General features: G+C 46.5%; 1 protein-coding gene across 1 annotated transcript in view; it reads right to left on the bottom strand.

Annotated features, from left to right (window-relative positions):
- The window catches only part of LOC147724818 (nmrA-like family domain-containing protein 1), a 71,700-nt gene that overhangs the window by 8,460 nt on the left and 38,736 nt on the right, over nt 1-24,504 (bottom strand). The window contains exons 3-4 of the mRNA XM_086966320.1: nt 19,629-19,878; nt 18,579-18,769 (exon numbers count right to left, since the gene is read on the bottom strand). Coding sequence (XP_086822446.1) covers nt 18,579-18,769; nt 19,629-19,878 — 441 coding nt within the window. The remainder of the gene's footprint in view (nt 1-18,578; nt 18,770-19,628; nt 19,879-24,504) is intronic.

The raw sequence follows: 24,504 nt of genomic DNA, 5'->3' as shown, positions 1-24,504 counted from the left end.
CCTTAAGCAGCGTGTACCACATCATTAACAGCAATTATTTACAGCCCAATAACCACCAGAGGAAGGGACATTTACAGATGGGCCGGGCAGGGCGGCATTTGAAGTCAAAATATTCGAATCCGATCGGTGATGGATGCTTTATTATTGTTTTTAGGTTTCGCCTGGCGTCCGCTGCGCAGCAGCATTCGCGCAGGCGAAATCTTATGTAACAACAGTATGTGGCTTTGTCCCGCCTCTCTCTTCCATTGGCTAGCTCCATGAATGGAGGCTAGCCATTGGAAGAGAGAGGCGTCCGTCATTGTCCGAGGCGATTCGTGGGCGTTCCGGCGATTTTTTTCCCTCTCCGCCCCTTTGTTGCCGTCATTGCAGCGGTGGGTGTTGTCTAATTTTTTTTCCCCCAGGATGTTTGCGGCCGCCATTTTTTTCTAGGAGCTAGGGCGAGTGGGTGGGTTCACGTAATGCTCCTTTCTCATCAGGAATCTCCTGCAGCCTATCCCTGCCCTGCCAGAGCCAAGGACACGCAGCCGCGGCATTTCTCCCCGTTCCTTCCACCCCCCTCCCAGTCCGATGCCTTCTCGCTGATCATGCAGCCGCGGCATTTTTCCCCATTCCTTCCACCCCCTCCAAGTCCGATGCCTTCTCGCTGATCTTTTGTCATCAGGTAAGTGCAAAAATGTGTGCTGCGATTGCCCGTCTTGTCACGAAGGACGAGGAAAAGAGCTGAAGCCGGCGCCGCGCCTGACAGTGGGCGGGGCTGGCCGGGACAGAGAGAAGAGCCACGCAGGCTCCATTTACGCTTCCCCTGGCTGGGAGGAAGCTATTGGACACGAGAAAGGCAGGAAGTCCACGGGAGCTTACCCCGCGCTCCTCCACCACCGGAGTGTAGCCAGCGTATCTCCCCGAGGCTCCCCCAGTGAGAGGAGGGCCCCAGCGAGAGGCCGGCAAAGGAAGCAGACTGGCAGCCAGAGAGTACCGCATGCCGGCAGCAGAGTGACCCGATCGGAGCGGGACCGGAGCAAGGAGAGAGAATTCCCCTCCCCCCCCCCCCCGGAAGCCGGTGAGTCGAAGCCGGCTGGGTGGGAAAGGGAGTGAGGTGGCACTCCGCCGGTGCTTTCACCCCGAGCGGCCTCACTTGATAGCGAGCCGCTCCCACGGTTGTGGGGCATCCTTGTTTCTAGACCCCCGAGAGGCTCAGCGCCGCAGTTGTTTCTTCGGGTCCCCAGGCGGGGGACTCAAGCGCGAGCGGGACTCCGAGCGGAAGCATTTGTGCCGGACCCACGAGGGTCCCGGGGGGCATTTTTATTACCGAGCCCAAGAGGCTCCTGGCCCACATTTGTTGCGAAAGCCCACAAGAGGCTCAAGGGGCATAATTGAGTGAGAGCCTTAGAGGCTCCCAGGGGCATTTCTGATTTAAAGCCCACAAGGGCTCCACCTGGGCATGGTTGGTACCGAGTCCCCTGAGGAGGGACTCCCACATCTGGGCATAGTTGCTTTAGAGCCTGCGGGCTCAAACACAAGTAAGGCTCACCTGCACCCTAAGCCAATGAAGACTTTTACACTGAAGGGCATCTTGATGTTCTTTACTCCTCCCTTCGGTACATAGGTGATGATGATGTTTTTACAGTCATTAACCAGTGGCTGGGTGATGGTAACTTTAATTGTGACATGGAATATTTTATTTTTAGTATTTTACTTTTAGTTCCCTGCCCCCTCGCTGTGCTTGCTCTCCTGAGTGTGTGTGTGGCTCTGGGTGGGTGTGTGTGGCTCTGGGTGGGTGTGTGTGGCTCTGGGTGGGTGGGTGTGGCTCTGGGTGTGTGTGGCTCTGTGTGTGTGTGTGTGTGTGTGTGGCTCTGGGTGTGTGTGTGTGGCTCTGGGGGTGTGTGTGGCTCTGGGTGTGTGTGTGTGGCTCTGGGTGTATGTGTGTGTGTGTGTGTGGCTCTGTGTGTGTGTGTGTGTGTCTCTGGGTGTGTGTGTGTGGGGCTCTGGGTGTGTGTGTGTGTGTGTGTGTGGCTCTGGGTGTGTGTGTGTGGCTCTGGGCGTGTGTGGCTGGCTCTGGGTGTGTGTGTGTGTGTGGCTCTGGGTGTGTGTGTGTGGCGCTGGGTGTGTTCGTGTGGTAGTAATTGCTGTCTGCTGAGCTTGTCTGTAGGGTACAATAGGTCTCACATTTGCGAGAGATTAAGCTAATGGCAATGTAAATGACAATGCCATTTATTTATCTGTTTTCAAAACCAATACATAAATACAAATGTTGTCATTTACAATGCCAATAGCTCTAACTTTTCCAAAGGCGAAACCATTGCATTGTAAATGCTTGTTTACTAGTTTAAACGTTGTTTCGTATAAAATATTAACAACGCTCGGACAAAATGTCGCAAACACGGTAAATTAAGCTTAAGCCTTTTTCTAATTAAGATAATACGATTTAAATACCCAGTATCTTTCAAGTATGGGCTAGACTCTCAGCCAGGCTCCCGTAAGTCGAAGTCAGTCAGTCGGACACAGGGGTCACCACCCACGCACGGCATCCAGTAATGGATTGCCTGCCCTTCTGCGCAGTGGGACCAGCCAATGGCTAGGGGGGCACACTAACTACTCGCCCTGGGCGCCTTTGAAACTCCGGGGGCTGCTGCGGCCCGGCTAAAGCAGCACCCTCTCGGTCCCTCTACTGTTAGGTTAGCAGCGCGCATGCTCGGGCAAGGTGCTAGCCTGCAATCCTCATGCGCAGTACTGCCAGTGGCGGCTGGTGAACTTTGAAAGTAGTAGGGCGTAAAATGAAACCTCTCATACTCATGGACCCTGGTAGCACTGCACCAGTTACACGAGTTACTGCACACATGCTCTACTGCTGCAGTGTTTTTGTTTAATATTGTGTGGTGCTCATTTACTATGCTAAGTCAAGCTTTAAGTGACTTCTGGTTGTCTAAATCTATTCCTCAAGTTCACCCCCTTTTACTCACCTACTCTCAAAACACCACAGCTCTCTCTGCTCTCTCCCACCCTCGTGTCGCAACCTTTCCCAGCCTCACGGTCCCTTCCTCCACTTCTCTTCCTCACATACCCTTTCTCTCTCTCCATCCTTAAAGTCTCTATTGCTCCATCTTTGACGCACTCACTGTGTCACCACAGTCACTATCACTGCGTTTGCCCCATCCCCACAGACTATCTTCCGGTCTTCCATTTGCATAGATCCTTTCACTCTCCCATTCCCAAAGCCCTATAAATGCACCATGTACGCACATGCCCTGACCATGTACACTTGTGGTGTGTCGCTCTGCAGTGCCGGGTACCCCTCAGGTGGCCCATTAACAATGCACACGTGTTATGTTAAGAGTCATTAACAAAGTGCGACTGCGAAATGGACTGGAGACAGGGCTGACACCATTAGCCGCCACCAGCACCCTCACGCGCCTTACTGCCTTAAAAGCACCGGGCAACGTATCCCTGTTACAAACCCCGGCGCACAGAAAACGCTTGCTAGTTAAACACGTAATTAACAGCGCCACCATGCATCTGGGTAGTTGCTCGCAGGCCGATATTTACATTTTTTTAAAGTCCACCTACTGTTTCAGAGAAAGAGAGTAAGGCTTCTCCACCGGTAAGCGTGACGCTTATAAAACACGGTAAAGGAGTTCTATTGAATTATAATGTGTTTGCATGCTGATTCCATTTAAATGATTCATTCTCATTTTCTTTCTGCATTTGGTAAAAGGCTTCGCGTTAAGCGAGGCAGCAGCACAGTGCAGCATAATTAGATAATTTTTCTACTTCTTTGCAAACTGTTGAAATGGGGGAAAGAGACAGAACGACAAAAAAAAAAACAGATCCGCACCAATCAACTGTTAAAATAAACTGCTGCAGTCATTATAAATCATACTTTCTCCTACCTTTGAGTCTCAGCGTCCTTTCCCTGGTCACCCCTCCCGCTCCTGTGGGCTCTCGTCACTGAAGGCTGCAGGCAGCCTCCCTCCCCTCTATGGCAGCCGGCGCTGATTGGTTCGGCCGGCTGCCCTTACTACGTCATTCCTCCTAGTCTGCATCCTGCAGAACGAAGAGTGGGAGGAGGCTTGGGGGAGCGGCTTACCCACTGTTGCTAATACTGTCTGTTTGGACAGCCTCTCAGGCTGTCCAAACAGTCCGTATTCACAACAGTGGGCAAGCCACTCCCCCAAGCCACTCCCCCCTGCCCTGAGGCTCGACTCGTAATCAGGAAGTTCTGCTGACTGCTTTCTCGCCGTGCAAGAAGGGCAGGCAGAAACAAATGGTAGTTATAAATAAATAACTACCATTTGTTTCTGCCTTCTTCTCGCACAGCGAGAAAGCTGGGGAGGCGGTGCCCAAACGCCCCCATGGTAGAACCGCCTCGACTGTCACTCAAGCTGCAGCAGACCAGCCAGCCCCACCCCCTGCGCACTCTCCGGATTCAATTGGGTGTGTCCCGGATTGAAGCGCTGCGCTGCGGCGCTTATTATATTGTGCAATTTATTTGCATCAATTCACAAAAATATTTAAGGTGCGTCCAGGCTTCGTGGGGCTACGCTCCTACGGCCCAATGGACGCACCGCGGCTGATATCAATACATACCAAAACTGCCTCTACTTCCATTGAGTTCTCTGCCTTGCCTCTGTTAACTAAGTGGAGTGTGTCCAGATGTCTAAAGCAGTAGGTGAACGTAACAGAGAATTTGAGGACATCTGATCCACAACTTATGAAAGCTCCGCACAAGCCTATCAAGCCTGTGTCCTCGACTACCCCTAGTCGGTGGAATACAAGTATACTGGCCATTGCAAGGGTAGGCAGGGATTGTTTAGAGGCTCACCCAGCAAGGGGTACAATGGCTTCAAAGGCTTGAGGAGCCCGATACAGGTCAGAGGATATTTTTTTAAAACTGCAGATTGGTCAAGGGTATCCACATTTAAAGCTTTCTATTACAAACCCATAGAGCATGCGGCTTTAGCAGTACTGCCAAGGCTTTTAACCTGCATATTAGAGCCTCCTGTTTGTAATAAAAGAGCAGATTCTTCTAGATAATATTGAAGGAGAGTCTTAAATTTAATAAAGACAAAAGAGGTTAAAATTATCCTAACTCTGATACTTGTTAGCCATTACTATGGCGATATATCTGTTTGATTACTTTAAGTGCCAAGCTCGAGAAGCCAAGCAACGGGTTCAAGCATATAACCATGATCTGTCTGGACAGTGAAAGTTGAACATTGGTCCTGGGAGGAAGATGAGCAAAGGAAAAAAGTTCTGTGTCTGCTTCTTAGTTTTCTAGCACAATTTGTGATCGTTCATTTTTTTCATGGACTATAGACTCGTCAAGAAAAGAGGAAATGGTGTGCAGACTATTGCAATCTATAGGTGGGGATGCCGGTTGTGTATGTTAATATCTTCTTGCAGAGGAGAGCAGGATTATGGGAGCTGTAGTTTTTTTAAGTGCTGTACAAAATAAAGCGAGTTAAGAGACTGCATAATATTCGCCTTCTTTGCCTTTAATAAAATCAGGACTTTCCTTCAATATTTCCTTCAATATTACCTAGGATAATATGCAATTCTGTCCTTATATACACAAAATTCATGCAAAAATATTTCTTCAAAACAAGATTTACAAGACATCGCAATAAAACCAGTTGCCTTTTTCTACTGGAACTTAGGGCCTGATGTGCAGAGAATATTTCGAGGTTACAAACCCTGAGATTTGCAAAATCATACGGCTTGCGAGTGCAGAAATGATGTATGGTATGTATTAAGCCCACTTTGCAAGTCTGAAAAGTAATATTGACAAGTAAAAAGGTGTTTATCGATCTATATCAAATTGATATTAGAAAGGGACATGAAAGAGGCTTACTCTCCTAACTGTGATTGAGAAAGGTATGTGGCACTGCTACAAGACCACAATTGCTGTTGTGAACCATAGAACAGTTACTTACGCCTTAAATAAGGTGGTAGCAAGTTTGCGCAGAGGAACCCGTCCCCACTGGGCAGCATGAGGAACATATCAGGCGTCCCTGGGGAGGGGGTGGAAAGTGACTGGGTGGCAACAGGTAGTGATATAGGGGACAACTGCCTGCTCCAACTCAAAGTGCTCCCAAAAAGATAACCTTTTATTTTTTTTAAGCAACATGGGTACGATTAAGGAACATTGGGAAATGCAAACACAGCCTGTTGGTTTTTGTTCCTTGCAGGCCACTGTCCCCGTGTTTGTAGCCAGTAAAATGGGGGTAATTAATAGATAGATTCATTGTCATACGCCAGGCTGTTTTGCAACCCATGTGGCTAGAGATTTGTAGTGTCCCCTATTAGTACACACATTTTTTCATAAAATGAAAGTCCAGTCAAACAAAGTCTGTGCAATTGACAATCACTGTATGCAGCTAGTCTTTCTGTATATCTGGCCCCTGACTGCTGAATCTTTACATATTCCCAAGCATTATTGCTGAACATTACTACCAACAATTATCTGCCCAGTGCTTCCTACTTCATGCCTACAACTAGAAGGGTGTGTGTGTGTATGAACGTACACACTGGCCTCCTTTTTCATCATCCTTAAAGATAATTGTTGCTAAGTCCTCTAATGTTAGAGTGAATAAAGGTTTTGGGTCCACTAGTCTTAAACCAGTATCCTCGTTACTGATGATAGGTGCACCCCATACCAGAGGGTGCCCGGTGACAACCTGTAAAAACTGAGAAACAGCCCACCTGATACTGAAGAACACCCTTTGCTGTTCACTGAAAGGTCCTGATCGGTGTACCTGCAACGCTTGGCACCCTTAACTGGAACACCAGACAGTAAACTATCCTCTACGCCTACGGTATCAGGAAGTCAAAAGCAGAGCACCCACCCTTCCTGTTACACCATGTCAACTTCCTCTCCAAGAACCCAGCCATCCCTCCAACCATTTGTTGATTCCATCTTTGCCTTTTAGCCTGTAAAGTGCTTTGCTGCTTTCTGTTAGCTTCACGCTATACAAATACCAAATACATACATGGCACCTAATTGTATTTTAGATCACATTATTTCATTTGACACTGAGGTAGACACCGCAGTCTTATCGGAAGCAATTGAGTTATTTTTGAGTCTGGACTTCAGTTGCCATGGAAACATACAAAATGTCAGAAGGGTTCCAATACATGTTTGCAATCCCTCTCTTGCCCTTTGATTTATTGGCCGACACTTAACTTATAAATACCCAAATGGATCCAAGACTACCACTTGGTCCTCCAAAGAGCGAAGCATATGAATTAATACCTATCTTACTTTGAGGTACCCTTGAGTCCACCTTATGGCTTCCACTGCTGCTTGAAACTTCTGGCCGGTGTCATTCCTTTTCCATTCAGTTGCCCTACCTGTCTATGGTCTACAAAAATGTATTTTTACATGTTAACATATGAGGCTGATGTTTTCCCCACCACTTCAGATATTTGCCATATGTTCAATCTAATGCTACATTTCCATAATCATCCTTGGGTATTTTAACTTTATCTATCAGTGTCCCATCTCAAATTGTCAGCACTTATATGCAATGCATGCCCTGTAGGAGTCAATCAGGGGCCACCGGCTAATGGAAGATTAAAAGTGTCAGAAACTCTTCTCGGTTCTGGTAAGAAAGTCAGATCAGGGGAGAGTAAGTGGCCACAGACTGTGCAGTCATGCCGGCTGCCCGCAACAAGGACACAATGGTGTGTTGGGCTCCTCCGTGTCTCAGATTTCCACCTTTTCTTTGGCTGTTTGTGTTTTTTTATTTTAATGGTGGGTGTCATTACCCCACCTGATTTGAAGTTTTATAGCTATTGTTTTAAATAGGCTGGTGATATGCCTCCCTACATGTCTGCCACAATCTTTAGGCGTGTTTTTCTTTTGTTTTGCCTACAGGGTGTCGGGTGAGGAGCCTGTGCTGTGTGCACCAACAGTGAAACAAATGTTTAACTTCTAGTAGAATCTGCAGCTGAACATCTATGCATGAAAAGTGACCTCTGAAAATGGGATTTTAGAAGTCGCTATAGCATGAACTGCAATCGAAAGGTATTCATCTGAATAAATAAGGCAGAGAGGATGGAAGATGTGCGTACAGGGGGTGGAAGAACGAATGTTTCCTAGGAAATGTTGAGAAAACCCTCTTATAGTTAGGAACAAATCAAACCCATGACTGATCCTAGAGCCATCCTCTCCTCCGTGACCCAAGCTGATAACCCCATGGCAATAATACCTGGCATAGAAAAGTGACAGCAGACGTGGAATGGACTTGGGGAACACTGGTCCTCTCCCCTGCTGCTTCTGGACCAGATTACTAATAATGGATAGCCTATGAGATACCCAACCCAACGAGCTTTGAGCTTACCTCTGACAGTGACAGTACTGAAGAAGTCTGGGTTCTAATAGGGAAGCAACCTCACACAAACAAAGTCTGGTTTGCTGTGTTGCCGACTTTAGTCAGCCACAACATACCAGCACCTTAACAGATAGGTGCCTCGAAACCTTCCAGACAGCTTGTTTGTTGAACTAGTTGTGGATAAACAGCTGAAGTCAAATAAAGACCCATCATCTACCACATGGTTCTTTAAAGTTGCTCCTGGAGGGCCAAATCCATGTCAAATTTTTAGAATATCCCCATTTAGATAAATGTAATTATCTTAAAAATATGGCATGGATCCAGCCCTCCAGGACAGACTTTGGAGAACCCTGATCTACCACAATGCCAACGGGTCTAGAAACAACTTTGAGTAAGTTGTCATCGATAAAGCCTCCTGGCGCTCAGTTGAGTAAAACACAGAAAACTGCTAATAAAATGGTTTCTATTAGAAATGATTTAGCCTCTTTAAAACTCGCTTGCTTGTGGCTGAAAACTGACTGGCATCAGTGGAACAGAAACTGGCAGAATCATGTGACTGGAGCAGGACTATTGCAGCTTACACAACAAACTGGCTTAGTTGGATGACAGTAATCACTGTTTTCCAAGGGTTCAGGAGATGATGGGGAAAAAATGATACAGTTTCTTCACCCATGATCCCAGTTAACAGGACTGACCTTCAGCCCGTCCCTCAAATTTCATAGAGTGACTCTGTTGTGCTCTGTACATGAATACACTGGTAGCCAGGTTGTAAGTTCTTAAAGTCTTCTTTATTAATCCATGTCAAGTGGTATCAAACAAGGATCAGCCATGTAACAGCTCTTAACCCAGCTCCAATATCTCCTGTGCCAGCCCCACCAGGAGCAGCCTGCCTAGCTGCTCAGCCCATCTCCAACTGTCACCCCTCATCCACACAGGCACCCAGGCATTCCATTCATCACAGTCAGACCAACATTCCGACACCATCTCCCACTCTGGCTGAGAAGCTAAGTTGACCTAGGCTGATTGACATATGAATGTAAACCTTAGGATATAACAGACTCAAATCAGATCCAGAGACCGTGACCAAGTAAAAATATTGGCTACTTTTTAAGATAGTAACATGCACGTCAAATGATTTTGGCTACAAAATATGGTCCAATTTCCTTTGAAAACCACAATATATATCTCTCACAAGTTCTCACCTGCAATCAATCTAAAGTAGAAAGATTTTTTACTCTTCAGGCCACAAACTGCAAAAGTGATACATCCGCTTTGGCTTACTCGAGAACCCACAAGGCTGATAACGACTGATGTGAAGAACAAAGAATATGAGGACCTTTGTTTGCTGGAAAAAGCCCCTAGACTTTTTCAATTCATAAACGATGGATACTTTGCATCCAGAAAAACACTACTAACCCCACAGACCATCAAGGCATGGCAAGTAAGTTTGCTGTCCTGGCTTTCCCCTAAATAGCCAGTCTAAAGTATTTTTAGTCGACTGACCGTATCAAGTTGTTTTTGAGCCTGTCTTGATCCTGTTTTTGTTTATTCTACATTCCCACTATTCTCACTATTGTGATATACAGCTTTGCTGGACGTAGTTAGTTTAGGTCTTCAGCAATACAAAAGCCTGCTCTATGCTTTCAATGAATATTAGTGTGCTAACAGACTTTATAAGAAGCATTGTCAAAGCCAATAGGTCTCACCGATTTGAAATCTAATGGCTTTGTTGGAGTGGAGGGAGTGGCATGGAGTTGTACGGAGTGGAGTGCCATTGTGTGGTGTGGAGTGAAGTGCCATTGTGTGGCGTGGAGTGAAGTGCCATTGTGTGGCGTAGCTTACTTACTTATGCCTACTACCACATAAGTGTGGAAGGGTATGCTCAGATGTGAGTCCCTTGCTCACTGCACCATCAGGATTCAAGCAAGCCGGGCCGAAGACGGCTGTAATGCCAGAAACCGGTCCCCGGAAGCTTGTTTCCTTTCCAGTAAAAGAATTGGCTTGGTAGTTTGGTCTGCCCTGTTCCCATGATGCACTGGGCCAGGGACAGACTAATTTGCATGTAGCCAGGTTCTGAGCTGGGATGGTGCAGTGAGCTAAAAAACGGTGATGGATCAAGCCCTGATCTGTTGACTGGGTAGGAGTGCTCTGCTTAATTCAGATACTCTGTCCATCACCACCCCCTTTTCTGAATCGTTTTGTCCACCATAAGCGTGGAAGGGTATGCTCAGATGTGAGTCCCTTGCTCACTGCACCATCAGGATTCAAGCAAGCCGGGCCGAAGACGGCAGTAATGCCAGAAACCGGTCCCCGGAAGCTTGTTTCCTTTCCAGTAAAAGAATTGGCTTGGTAGTTTGGTCTGCCCTGTTCCCATGATGCACTGGGCCAGGGACAGACTCATTTGCATGTAGCCAGGTTCTGAGCTGGGATGGTGCAGTGAGCTAAAAAACGGTGATGGATCAAGCCCTGATCTGTTGACTGGGTAGGAGTGCTCTGCTTAATTCAGATACTCTGTCCATCACCACCCCCTTTTCTGAATCTCTGTTCTGAGGCTTTTTTCTTTCAATCTGACTTCAGGTGTAATCCATCTCCTTGCAGTCAGCTTTGAGGCCTCAGCACCAGGTGTTTCACTTTTCCTTTTCCTTTGAGGGTTCCAGGTCAGGGCTTGCCTGGTGGTGTTTGATTTGGGCTTGCGGAGGGTGATCTATCCAGTCCCACCATCTTTTCATAATATCTTCATGAGCAGGGAGTTTGAAAGTCTGCTGCCATAGGTTGTTGTTGCTGATGGTGTTTGTGAGTAGATTTGGAGGATTTCCTCAGACAGGTGTTGATGAAGGTATGGACTTTTTTGGTGGTGGTCACTGTTGTCTCAAGTTTAGGCTTCATAGAAAAATCCTGATCTTTGTTTGCTGCATTAGGTCCCTGGAGCTCCAGAGCTTCTTTAGCTGAATGAAGGCAGCCCTTGCTTTGCAGAGTTTTGCATTGGCGTCGGCGTCTGTGCTGTGCTGCCCTGCTTGTCTATGACACTGCCCAGGTAGGTGAAGACCTTAACCTCTTCCAGTGCATAGTCTGTAAGAGTGAGTGCAGTTGTCCAGGCTGCATTAGCTTTCAGGATCTAGGTTTTTCCCTTGTGAATGTCGTGGCCAAGTTGTGGCTTCCACATTGTCGGTCTTCTGTTGCATCTGCAAATGGGTATGGCAGAGTGGGGCCAGGTCATCTGCAAAGTCTAGGTCACTCTGCTGCATCCAAGGTGTCCACTGGAATCCATTTACCCTCCTTGGTGGGAATGCCTTCAGTCTATAGCCAGCAGGAAGAGAAAAAGGCAAGAGCAAACAATCCTAGCGGACTCCAGTACTCACTTGGAAGGCTTCCATGAGTTGTCTTCCATGGACTATCTGTCAGGTTTTTCCCTCGTAAGAGTTCCTGATGATTCTTAGGAGCTTCTCTGTTGCATCGTAGTGGCAGAGGAGTTTCCAAAGGGTCTCTCTGCCCATGCTGTTGAATGCCTTCTCATAGTCGATGAAGTTAACAGAGAGGGGAGTTCCGTTCCACCGATCTGCTCAATGATGATATGCAGTGCTGCAATCTGGTCTGTGTAGGGTTAATCTTTATAGAAGCCAGCTAGCTGGTCTTGCAACTGAGCATCAACATGTCCCTTCATTCTCTTCAGGATTACTCTGTTGAACACTTTGATTGGGGTTGATAGAAGAGTTATCACTTCCTTCCAGTCTGATGGCACCTTTTCCCTCTTCCCAAGTCCTTCCAAACATGGGATAGAGCATGTCTACTGATGTTTCAATGTCTGCCATCAGTGCCTCTGCTGGAATGATGTCTGGTCCTGCTGCCTTCCCATTTCTCCAATGTTTGGTGGCTTGCCATATTTCTTCCTTGGTTAGTCTGCTGCAGTTGATTGGCAAGTTCTTGTCAGCTGACTGCATGTCTGGTGGAGACTGACATGGACTGGTTCAGCAGTTCTTCAAAGTGCTCCACCCTTTTCGTTGGTGGCCTTCGTTACCCAGGATGGTCTTCCCAGTTTGGTCTTTAACAGGTCTTTCTGGCTTGCTGAATCATCCAGAGAGTTTCCTTGTTATGTTGTACAGTTCTTTCAAATTTCCATGGCTTACTGCTTCCTGGGCTTCTGTGGCAAGACCATTGATGAATCTTCAATCTAAGTCTTTGTTGAATGGTCTGGTGAAACCCAAGGTTGGTTGTGTATTCTTTTATGTAGGAATACACCCCCCCCCCCCCTATGGTGTGGAGTGGTGTGGCATTGTGTGGGGTGAAGTGGAGTGGCATTGTGTGGAGTGGACTGGCATTGTGTGGCGTGGAGTTGACTGGCATTGTAAGGTGTGGAGTGCTGTGGCGTGATATTGTATTGTGCGGAGTAGAGTGACATTGTGTGGAGTGGAGTGTCTTTGTGTGGAGTGGAGTGGCACTGTGTTGAGTGGAGTGGCACTGTGGGGAGACTCATTGTGTCGCATAAAGTGGAGTTGCATTGAGAGGAGTGGATTGGATAACAATGAATATCAGACCAAGAGGGGCTAGTAGGCAGGGGAGCCACATATATTGCACAGGTTGTGGATAAATGAGAAAGAGCCAGGTAGCTGAAGAGTTGTGGAGCTATAAATGTTAAAAGCCTTTCCTAAACAGGAGTAGCAGATGTGCTCAGTACTCAATCATGATATTGAATGATAATAACAATCCCCTTGTTGTGAGAAGAAGCAAGCAGAACAGACTTTCATAGTTTTATACCAAAGACATTCCAGAGTAAAAATCTGCGAGAGCTAGGATGATTATATCAGAAGTTTGAGTGGTGTAGCAGGGATTTCTGCTCCTATACAGAACTGCGCATAGAGACTTAGAACCTCAGTAAATTAGGGTGTGCCAAAACTCACCTTAGTATCCAAAATCCCCTACCAGACTAGCAATCAGTGTCTCATTGGTACTTACAAAACCCCAATGATTTAGACAACCCAGAACATGGACTTAGAACACCTCAGGTAACGTGGAACACATGAACACTCTTTCGTTATACTAACATATCAATCCAGAACGAGGAGTCAATGAGGACACGTGCTAGTTTGAAATGTTTATTTCTAATGCAGTGTTCTCAAACGCAGTATCTTAGCTAGTACACGCAAACATATTATAAGGAACAAGGTTAACAGCATGGTTACTATTCCATAAAATACAAAGGGTGAAAGCATGTTAAAATGCTAAAGGAAACAGGTCTAAAGAGAAACTCCCTAGCTAGTATAGCTAGTATATTATATTATATCTACAGAAGGCCTCTTTGGGTTTAGAAGGGCGGGCCCATACCTTTTGGTTCAGCAGAAATGGATCACATCATCTCCTGCACCAACTCTCTGCATACGTATATTCATCAAGTGTGTGTCTCCTGCTTTACGCAGTGCATTATTTATCGCGCCTAAACCCAAAGTTGGCCACAGCTGCATCCATATTATGTCTTCTCTGTGCGCTGATCAATCCAAAGAATAAGCGCTGTGTTGAAACAACCTTGAAGGCCTCGGCACTCACTGTACAGACATAGCTTACCAAGCAAAGCTGATATTATAAGCCAACATGTTATTCTCGTGTAAAGCAAAATACCTAACTAGGTGAAAAGCTGTAATAACAAAATGTGTTGTGTGCAGAGGCAGCAGAAAAGGAAAAATGGCATTTAAACTTCTAACCAGCACATGCTAACTTAACACAGTGCAAAGGTAAAACCAATATACAAGACAGGGGCGTAGTGGGGTGGTGCTACGGGAAGAACCTACACAGAGCATGGGTGGGTGGGAAGGGGAAGAAGCACCAAGGACCTGGCGGAGTGGAATGGGAAGAAGAAATAGTACGTCAATCACAGCCACAGCACGAGCAGTAGACAAACACTAATTAAAATTAACCAATCTGTGCTTGGTCCATGCTCCAGAGGAAAAAGGAAGCGATGCCCGGCATGCGCAGGTCAATTAGATGGTAACAAAGAAGAGTGACAATGATCCAAGTATGGTAATGAATGGGCGAGTTCCAAGCGCCTTTATTAGTTAAAAAATACCCCCTGCAGCGAGACCTAAAAAGGAAAAAAGTTCTTACTGCCCTTGGTTCCAAGTGCCCCAAAATACCTCTACTCCAAGAATCTCACCTTTCCCATAAGCAAAAGTAACAATTTGAAATGTGACTGGGCAGTGAGAGTAAACTGTGAGTAACAGACATGAGGCACACCACAAACATTCTACCCAACTAGCCCACATGGAGGTAGGAGTGGCTATATTGATCAAGAAATCCTTTCCTGAAGCAAATCTTCAAGACTTGGACAGGTAGTGATGGATGTTTTCATTAAGTTATAGGTGCAGGGCGTGACGTTGGTGGCCAGCTCAGTTATGACCCCTACTGGTGTGAGGGGAGACTTTCTAGCTGCAGTGCCCAAAATTCTACTTGAAGGGCAGTGATTGGAACTTGGTGCTAGACCCTCTACTAGACAAATCTGGTAGCCCCAACAAAAGGCGAAGTAAAGACAGCAGCATTTTATGACAGACGATTGCATGCTTGATCTGTGGAGACAGCTCCACCCATCTGACAGATTACACTTTAACCTTCTGCGTGACTGGTTCTGCTCCTGTTTGGATTTCTTCCTCATTTCTGCCTAGATACTCAATTCTACCAAACAGTGTCTCTGGCCACGATATGAGCCTGTTGTAGGTGGAGGCATGTTATATTGGTTTGATTGCAATTTTATCTGATTACATACTTGAAGGATAATGAGGGCTCAGTAACATTGGCCCAGCTTTTGTACGCAGCCAAGTAAGCATGTGTAAGCATATATCCAATGAGATATGCAGCCCTAGCCAAATTGTTGGCTATGAATCAAAGAATTGATTATACAGGGATAGTGCTTGATCCGTGCTCCACAGAAAGAAAAGAAGGGACCCCTTGCTTGTGGTGGCCAATGAGGAGGCAGCAAAGAAGAGTGACAATGACGCAAACAAATGGTAAGCAATGGATGGTGTTCAAGCCTTTTATAGTAAACAATACCCTTGCAGCGACAGCACATGTGCTGTCGGCAGGCGAGACCTAAAAATGAAAAAAGTTCTTACTGCCCTTGGTTCCAAGTGCCTGACATAGCTCTACTCCAAGAATCTCAACTTTCCCATAAGCAAAAGTGAGAAGTTAAAATGTGCCTGGGTGGTGGGACTAATCTATGCGAGTAATAGAAATGAGGCACACCACAAACTTTCTACCCTAGTAGCCCACACGGAGGTAGGAGTGGCTATATTGATCAAGAAATCCTTTCCTATAGCGCTTCTTCAAGACTTGGACAGACAGTGATGGAGGTTTTGTGTTCATTAAGTTAAACATGCAGAGTGTGACATTGGTGGTCAGAGTATTGGGAGCCTCCATTATACCAGTGTGTCTGACCAAGATATCCAGCTGTAGGTGGAGCAGGTGTTTTGGTTCCCCCTCTGGAATCTGATGAATGAATGTCCACTGTTATGGAATGCCTACTTACAAGACTTGATTGCAATTTTACTTGACTAAATACTTGGGGTATAATGAGTGCTCTGCAACATTGGCCCGGCTTTTGTTTGCAGCCAGGAAAACGTGTGTAAGGAGATTCTAAAAGAGCCATGCTGCACTAGCCAAAGCATTGGCTAGGAATCACAGAATCGAGTAAAAAGAGAAATTGTTGATCTAATAGTTCAATATAATAAATCAGTCAATACTCTCTATTTCAATATAATACATATCCCCAATACTCTGTATTGTGATGACTGATAAAGGCGGAATATGATCTCAACTATCATTAATATGCAGCAAGTAAAATATTAAGAGAGGGGAGAAATAGCAGACAGTTTATGAGCTCTGCAGCTCAGCAGAAGGACTCACGGAACGCCATGCCAGTGATTAGTGAAGAGAATGGTTCCTTGCTGACCAGTCCAGTCAAGGTAACTTTGGTAAAGGGTACAGAGAGTTAAAATGAACACTGCGCCCGGGTCCAACTATGTTTTGCAATGGTTTCACTTGAGCCCCACTGGACCTTATGAGCTCCATGGAAAGGAAAATTAAGGTATTTGTTTTGGAGGAGTCATGGAGCAGTCATGGTCCAGATTGAAAGCCTCAGGCGTCATGCCTCAGCAGAATCTAGAGCCTTATGCCAGCCACACATAGAACACTGCAGGCTATCACATCAATTATCGCAGGTGGTGTACATGCTGTCCACATGCAATGAATGTAGGCCTGGTTACTCATGGCAGTGTTTTAATCAGGAGACAGACGAGTTGCTCTGTATATCAAGGCATGATGAGATGGTGAAAGCAAAAGTTATTATATAGTCCTTGCTTTATGCTTGGTGCAGAGTACATAACAGGTTGAGAGTCCGATGGAGTTTACACACAAGGCACCATAGTGGTTGAATGGGGAAATACTGATCGACAGGCGTTTCATAACCTGCACCAGTTGGAAAGCGGATTGCATCCAGACCTGCTGTGGATGGGCATTTTAAACTAGTCACTGGCCTCCAACCTGACTATACCAGGGGTTACTGACAACTAACCCATGCCTTTGTGGCCTGCTGGGCCAGACACCTATAGAATTAGCCCAGTGACCCTTCCTGAAATATACACACCCACTTGTGGTCCTATATGGGAGTGGTGTCCGGTCTTTACGGAGTCCTCACTGATCATTGTTGCTCACATTGGACAGTGCGGCACCTCAGACAACGGTGGGCATGGCAAATGGAGATTCAGTACTTGACGGACGACTGAGATGCCTTACTCAGGGGGCTATGGAAGACTCTAAGGGCCCGACCTGTGATACTTGGCTGAAAGGCATGTTTGAGATGGCATCTGGTGAGAACGTGATATACAAGTTGAATGACCAGTTACCCAGATTTGAAGAGACAAGGGGTAGTTTTTTGATTTTATAATCTGAGTTGCAGGCCAGGAAAAGGGACACAGAATGTGGAGCCCTCTACAGAGATAGTAGAACAATGGAGTGGTGACGCAAGAGGGAGGGCTTCTGGGATCATGGAGATTGGGTCTTGCTGTATCATTTTATTTTAGGTTTCCGTTCTGTTGGACATTAGGCTTGCTGGATCTTGGCGTCCTTGGACCTTGTATCTGTGCCTGAAGAATTTTCAGAATGCTTGCAATGGTCCACGCATCATGATAGTTATTCACTCTCAGATTGCAATCATTTATTATTATCAAACATCCAAAAACAATCTAAGCCTGCCCTCAGCCACTGTGTTGATGCCAATCATTCCATCCTTGTTTTTGACCTTGTTCCTCTGTCAGTCCTGTATGGCGCGCTATTACTGTCCACCTGGGTTTGTGATTGAAACACCAATACACACATTACATTATACCATTTAGGAGAAATAAACACATTATCAAAACACAAAAAGTGATGGATTCTGAATGAAATCAAAAACAGCTACAGATGTCCTTATTTTGGCGGGCCCATGAAGCATAATGCTTTCAAAAACCAAACCGTGAGGCCACGCTGCACCGAACACTTTGTTAGTCCAGAAGAAGAGTCCAGTCTGTATTCGCTCACTTGGAGTACACAAAGTGGTCAAATAATGGTCTCAGATAGTAGAGTAGAAGTGGGGCAGCCACCGATGCCACCCTGTTGAAATTACCAAAATAGAGCTTTTCGTAAACATTCTCTTGGAGCTAGAACTAGACTAATCAGTACCAACCTTCAACCTTTTAAGACTGATGAGTTAGTTTGGCCATGAGAGGCTATTCCCCTTTAATGGGCAAAACTAGTAATAGAGGATAATTGTCACATCCAATATATTCCAAACACCTTGTTGCCTAAATCATTGCATCTAAAACCTGGCCATTCGTAATGACGGCCAAAGTGTTTTAACTGTATTGTTATTTTACAAAGTAGCTGCTTTCAGGAGGTCATTTAGAGCAGGGTGTTAGGGCTAGTATGGACAGAAATGGTATCTGTCACTGTTGCAGCATCACTGCACGTAGGAGCTCAAAGCAAATTGAGCTTGCTTTAGTATGTGTTCGCCACTAACAACTGGTGCACCAAACGCAATACATGGGAAAATCACATAAACACAACATATACCGTTAGCATGCATTACTCTATTTTAGTTCGGTGTAGGAAATGAATCCCATACCTGAATAGATGATTTTTGCACTGGGTTGGTTTTGCACATGCAGTTAGCACATGGCTACAAAACATCCTCTTATTTTTCTCTTACATTTTATTTGCACACAGTCTGCTTCTCACCTTGGAATCCAGCACAGTCTTGCCCATGTGCTTGGACAGTATCTCTGCGTACTGCTGGGCTGTCAGGCGTTCAGCGCTCAGTCCAATGGCTTTGCCCAGGTAACCGTCAGGGGATTGGAAGATGCTTGCCACGACCGGTCCGATGTCAGCCACGGATATCCCATCCATTGGAATGTCCGCCATGGGCAGAACTAGTGTAGAAAAGAGGAGAGGTGAAGTGTTAGCAGAGACTAAGTGAGCAAAGTGAGTGGGGAGAGGGGAAACAAGCATCCTGGGACTGATATCAGAGTAACACTCCTCATCAGCTAGGCTAGCTTGAATCCAGTGAAGACCTGACTTAGCCGTTCGGGCTGGACTATTTCCATGAGAACAGGGTCAAGACTGATTTGCATATGGCTGGGTCTGAACTAGTGTGGGGAAGAGAGCTAAAGAACGATGATGGATTCAACCCAGATCTGTGACTGGGGTGAGTGTCTGAAAAGTTTCAGCGCTCTCTCCATCATCTCCTTGTTTTTGTGAAGTGACCAGCTTTGCCCTTGGCTGGGTCAATAGCTCTCTTCTGCAGAGTACTGGTCGTGAGAAAGCTCAGTGAGTTGAGGTTTTACTTGGAGGAATCAAAGCAGCAATTAATTTTTCTAGTGAGAGATAAGACAGATTTGAATTCATGATAAGTGCAATGTGGGTGTTGGATATATAACATTATTGTGATAAAGGAGGCTGGAGCTATCTCATGTGACTGAGCATTTGCCTGGCTCACAGAGTACCACAATAAAACCTCCCGGACAGGATCCAGGTGTATTCTTCATCTGAGACGATGGTAATCAAAGCTGGAGGCATCCTAGTTAAGCTACTCACAATCTTCACCATGTAATATATACAAATGGGTTAGTTATATACTTCAAGGGTTAATGCACCCATAGTTGAGATTTTTTATACAAGGTGAAAGTAACTGCTCAACCTTCTCTTGGACACAGATTGTGGAAAGGATCTCAGAATCATGAAGGTGGTGCACACATAAGCTCTACAGTGTGGACCATGTGTGTGACGTACCTAGGTTGTAATGGTCGCCGTCCTTTGCCTTCACTGGCTTTGTGTTAGTGAAGAAGTTCTCAAAGTAGAAGCTGACACGAACACTTGTCATGGGCACCCCTATGTCCCAAAAGTACTGCTCCACCTCGCCTTTGCTGTCCATATGCAGCACTTCCAGCTTCCCGCCTGTGAGCGCCTTCACGTTCTCCAGCCCACTGAAGACCACGTGCTTCGTGCCCAGTCGCTTCGCTATATCAGCCACCATTTTGCCCTGTGGAAGAAAGAAGACATTGCCTGAGTCAGAGAACATCTTTTGCACTGTCTCCAGCATACATCTGTATAGAAAAGCTTTTCTTCATTTAAGTTATAAAAATTAATTGTAAATGTTTTACTCCTTCTAGGAGAAGTATGCCAACTTGAGAGTCTTGTCAACCAATTGGAACTCTTGGCCCTTCTACAAAGAAGACTCACAGATATACATTGTAGATCATCAACTGTGCATCATCTCTGCAGCCATACCTCTCCCCTATAGAAAGACAGAAGACAAGGAAGCAACTTTCACAGAATCAGCACTTCATGCATTGCCTCTGCAAGCACATTTCCTCATAAACAAATAAAAACACAAGACAAGGCAGTAGCCTACACAGTATCAGCACTGCAAGCAGTGCTTTAAATGGGCAGGTACCGCCCTTCCCATGTTCAATCAGGTACTCTTAATAGTGAGTAGCTGCACTTCTATATTTCCATTTAATGCAATGACTGAAACCATCAGCTCTGCAAGCACACTTTCCCCTATGCAAACGCTGAACAAAAGGCAGAACTCTTGCAGTATCAGCACTGAATGCATCACCTCCGCAAACACACCGCTCCATATACCAAGAGTCTCCAACCTTTTCTGTAGAGAGAGCTACTTCTAATCAGTGGAAATCATTGTGAGCTACTGAAGGCTCAACAACTCCCCCATTGTTACCAGGTACCCCCACACCCATCGTCATTGACTTGAAGGCTAATGTCCATAGAACCAGATACTATAATTTGAAGAAAAAAAATACTTTGAATATGGGTCTATGACAGGATTGCCATATGTGTCCGTGACAGCGTGGTCTTTGGGATGTATGAACATGTTTTCATATGAATGGGATATATGTCTATGAGTAACTGTGCGCCTATGTCATATATACTTGTGGCAAAGGATATAATTTTCGTCATATGTGGCACCATAACATGTACAACACAAACATAGAACCATTTTTAAAAATGGGATGAATTTAAAGTGGCGAAAGATGTTCTGCAAAAATGTTCAAAATATAGAAAAAATGTTACACTTTTATTGCTCCCTTTTAAAACGGACTGTATTTTTCAGTTCTACATATGGTACAGTGTCTACTAGCAATTAGAGGCAAGAAGCCTGCTGTTTGTAAATGCGACACTTTAAAATGGGAGACAATTAAAGAGTTAACTTAATCAATAAGGTAACTTACATTTTCACCCATTTAAAAGCATTCATAACCATCATTTTGTTCTCACCTCCAAAATGGAGTTGACAAGGACTTTTATTTAAGAGTAAAATACCTCAGTGCTTCAGTTCTTCACCTCCATGCCCCTGCCTGAGCACTGCTAAGTTTCAGGACTGCTTTCTGAGGCATGACGATAATAATGAAAAATAAACAGAGCCTTCTATTAACTTTAAAAGGAAAATGTGACCCTGTGTTAATTTAGAAATAAACTCAAGGCTGCGAGCTACTCTGAAGGTGTCTGGGAGCTCACGATCGACTGGTTGGAGACACCTGCCATCAGCAGCGGTGCGTCCATTGGGGCGTAGGGGCGTAGCCCCACCAGCCACAATGGACCCGCATCGCGGCCGCCGGCCGCAATCCTGTCTTTACAACATTTAACATTTTGTAAATACATCCAATCAGCCTCCGCCCTCAGCCCACCGCGGTCCGTCGGAAATTGTGCAGGGGGGGGGGGGCGGGGGGGGGGGGGTGGCCTGCAGCTTGAGTGACACTCAGGCAGACCGTAGTGCACTGTGCGCATGCTTGGGATTGTTGGTTACTATCTCAAGCATGCGCACTAAATTCCCCAGCGGGACCCAGGGGGGTACTTGATCGCCTGCTGCCAGTGCCACAGCCCGGGTTTTCAAAGCAAACAGGGCGAGCAGCAAATGTGCCCCCCCCAGCGCCAGGATTGGCTGGCCACCAGCACGCAGCAGCCATCATTGGATGCCGCCCGGGGGGTGGCGCACACACTGTTGACGCACACGCTGCGAGGAGGAACAGGATGTTGGCGGACGGCGGTAACTTCGGCAAGTGTTGTAATGTTTTTATCTATGTATGTTGCATTCCCTTTTGCAGAACGGAATTAGCCACCAGGGTCCGGGACAGTTCCCTGTCGTGTACAATGCCCAACATGGTGAAATGAGACCCTGCGCTACGTGCTAATAGCTCCATGGTCTGTCACCTGTAAGCTGCCTTTGGCAGCGCCTTCATTTGCTTGAAACCAGCTTGCTTTAATCACAGTGGCCCCCAAGCGAAAAAGTAATACAAAGTACTGTGTTCTGTAGAAAGGGCAAGTTCGTCACAATCGTAGTTAGGCGTGCCATCTAGATTCTAAACAAGGACCTGCCGTGTTTGCCGAGTCCATTTACTACAACTTAGTGCTCATTTTCAATATTCAGTGCCTTTTCTGGCAGCACCTAAATCGGAATATTTCTTTTACCTACATATCCCCCTCTTGTGCAATCGCTGGTGTGAATTAAACTCTGTTTGGAACGGGAGGCACATAGACCGGTGTGGTTCTTAACTCATGAGGATTTTGTGCACATCTTAAGGCTATTCTGTCTGCAGTGTAAACTAATATTGCACGTTATGTTTTCCAGCAGTCTGCTATGTGTTGTCTAGTTTTATAGCTTGCTCAGCTTATGTGTTATTTTATGGCTAGTTTTGTGCAGAAGGTACTGAGCTTGAAATGTTAATTTGGTAACATTCTGGGCAAGTCTGCATCGAACAGTGGTTCCTATCCCCCCTCAGAGCTATGTATTAGTAGCTTACAACAAATAGCAAACCGTATGTGTTTGTCCGCACTGTGTGTTAGTTGCCTTCGCACTAGAGTAGTGGGGCTCATGGTTCCGTTTTTCAAGGAGGGAACTTGGGCGACCCCGGTGATTTGAACTGGTTCCTTTGCTGTAAATTTCCCTGCACAATCAATGTATTTGTAGAAGCAGCGGGCATCTCCAGGAGAAAAGTTCTCAGCATGTGATGCACATTCACTCTTTCGTGACAAGCATGCTTTCTCATTGTGTGTTTGCATGTATATATGTATAATATATATTTATGTGCATTACACTTTTAAAGTCAGCAATGCAGAAAGTAAAACGCCAGTCTTCCAAGATGAAGTGCATGGTCCTGACCATAATATGGAGAACCCTCACCGGAGCGAAGCCCGATTACCTGTAATACGAGAACACATATACATGATAGGAGTGATACAGCAACTTCAACCCTTTTGCTGTTAAATGCAAGCATTATGGTAATAATCTCTTTCCCATGGCCTCAATGCATTGCAAAACAAGCACTAGGGTAGCCAATAGGTCTCGCATTTGGGACCTTATAAGTGTTTAGCCATGCAACAGTTGGTGTTGTTGCACCAAGGATATTCTGCTGCATAACTAAATACTTATAAGGTCTCAAAAGCAAAACCTATTGGCTATGCCAATGCTTGTTAACAGCAGCGGTGGAGAGCTGTGCTGCAGTCAGAGGTGTACAGCCAGGGCAGGGGGTGTATGCAGGGGGCAGGTGTGGGTCACAGGGGTGCAGCCAGGGCAGGGAGGGCAATTAGGGGGACGGGGTGGAGGGGAGAGCTGTGCTTCAGTCCGAGGGGTGCAGCAGGACAGGGGTGCAAGCAGGGGGCGGGGTAGAGGGGAGAGCTGTGCTGCAGTCAGAGGTGTACAGCCAGGGCAGGGGGTGTATGCAGGGGGCAGGTGTTGGTCACAGGGGTGCAGCCAGGGCAGGGAGGGCAATTAGGGGGGACGGGGTGGAGGGGAGAGCTGTGCTTCAGTCCGAGGGGTGCAGCAGGACAGGGGTGCAAGCAGGGGGCGGGGTAGAGGGGAGAGCTGTGCTGCAGTCAGAGGTGTTCAGCCAGGGCGGGGGGTGTATGCAGGGGGCAGGTGTGGGTCACAGGGGTGCAGCCAGGGCAGGGAGGGCAATTAGGGGGACGGGATGGAGGGGAGAGCTGTGCTTCAGTCCGAGGGGTGCAGCAGGACAGGGGTGCAAGCAGGGGGCGGGGTAGAGGGGAGAGCTGTGCTGCAGTCAGAGGTGTACAGCCAGGGCAGGGGGTGTATGCAGGGGGCAGGTGTGGGTCACAGGGGTGCAGCCAGGGCAGGGAGGGCAATTAGGGGGACGGGATGGAGGGGAGAGCTGTACTTCAGTCTGAGGGGTGCAGCAGGACAGGGGTGCAAGCAGGGGGCGGGGTAGAGGGGAGAGCTGTGCTGCAGTCAGAGGTGTACAGCCAGGGCAGGGGGTGTAAGCAGGAGGCAGGTGTGGGTCAGAGGGGTGCAGCCAGGGCTGGGAGGACAATACACAGAGGCAGGATATTTAGCCATCAGTGAAGATTGAGACATGCTGCAACTCTTTAAATGAAAATTTAGGGCACCATAAAGTGATTGTCTGTGCTCTCATTATAGGTGTTCCGTGGAAATATGGACAACAACACTCCCTATGTAAATTCGTTCACACCTCCAGTAGAAGCGCAGTACGTACGGCTGTTTCCACAGGTGTGCAGAAGACATTGCACTTTAAGGATGGAGCTACTGGGATGCGAATTGTCAGGCCAGCCTATAACTTTATGATATTAATTTGGAATGGATTGAAAAGACTATATGTGCATATTGCTACAGTAT

The sequence above is a fragment of the Lissotriton vulgaris genome, chromosome 4_1, assembly GCF_964263255.1.
Source record: "Lissotriton vulgaris chromosome 4_1, aLisVul1.2, whole genome shotgun sequence".
NCBI lineage: Eukaryota > Metazoa > Chordata > Amphibia > Caudata > Salamandridae > Lissotriton > Lissotriton vulgaris.
Note: the sequence above shows the minus strand (reverse complement) of the source record. Positions and strands in the feature narration are given on the sequence as shown.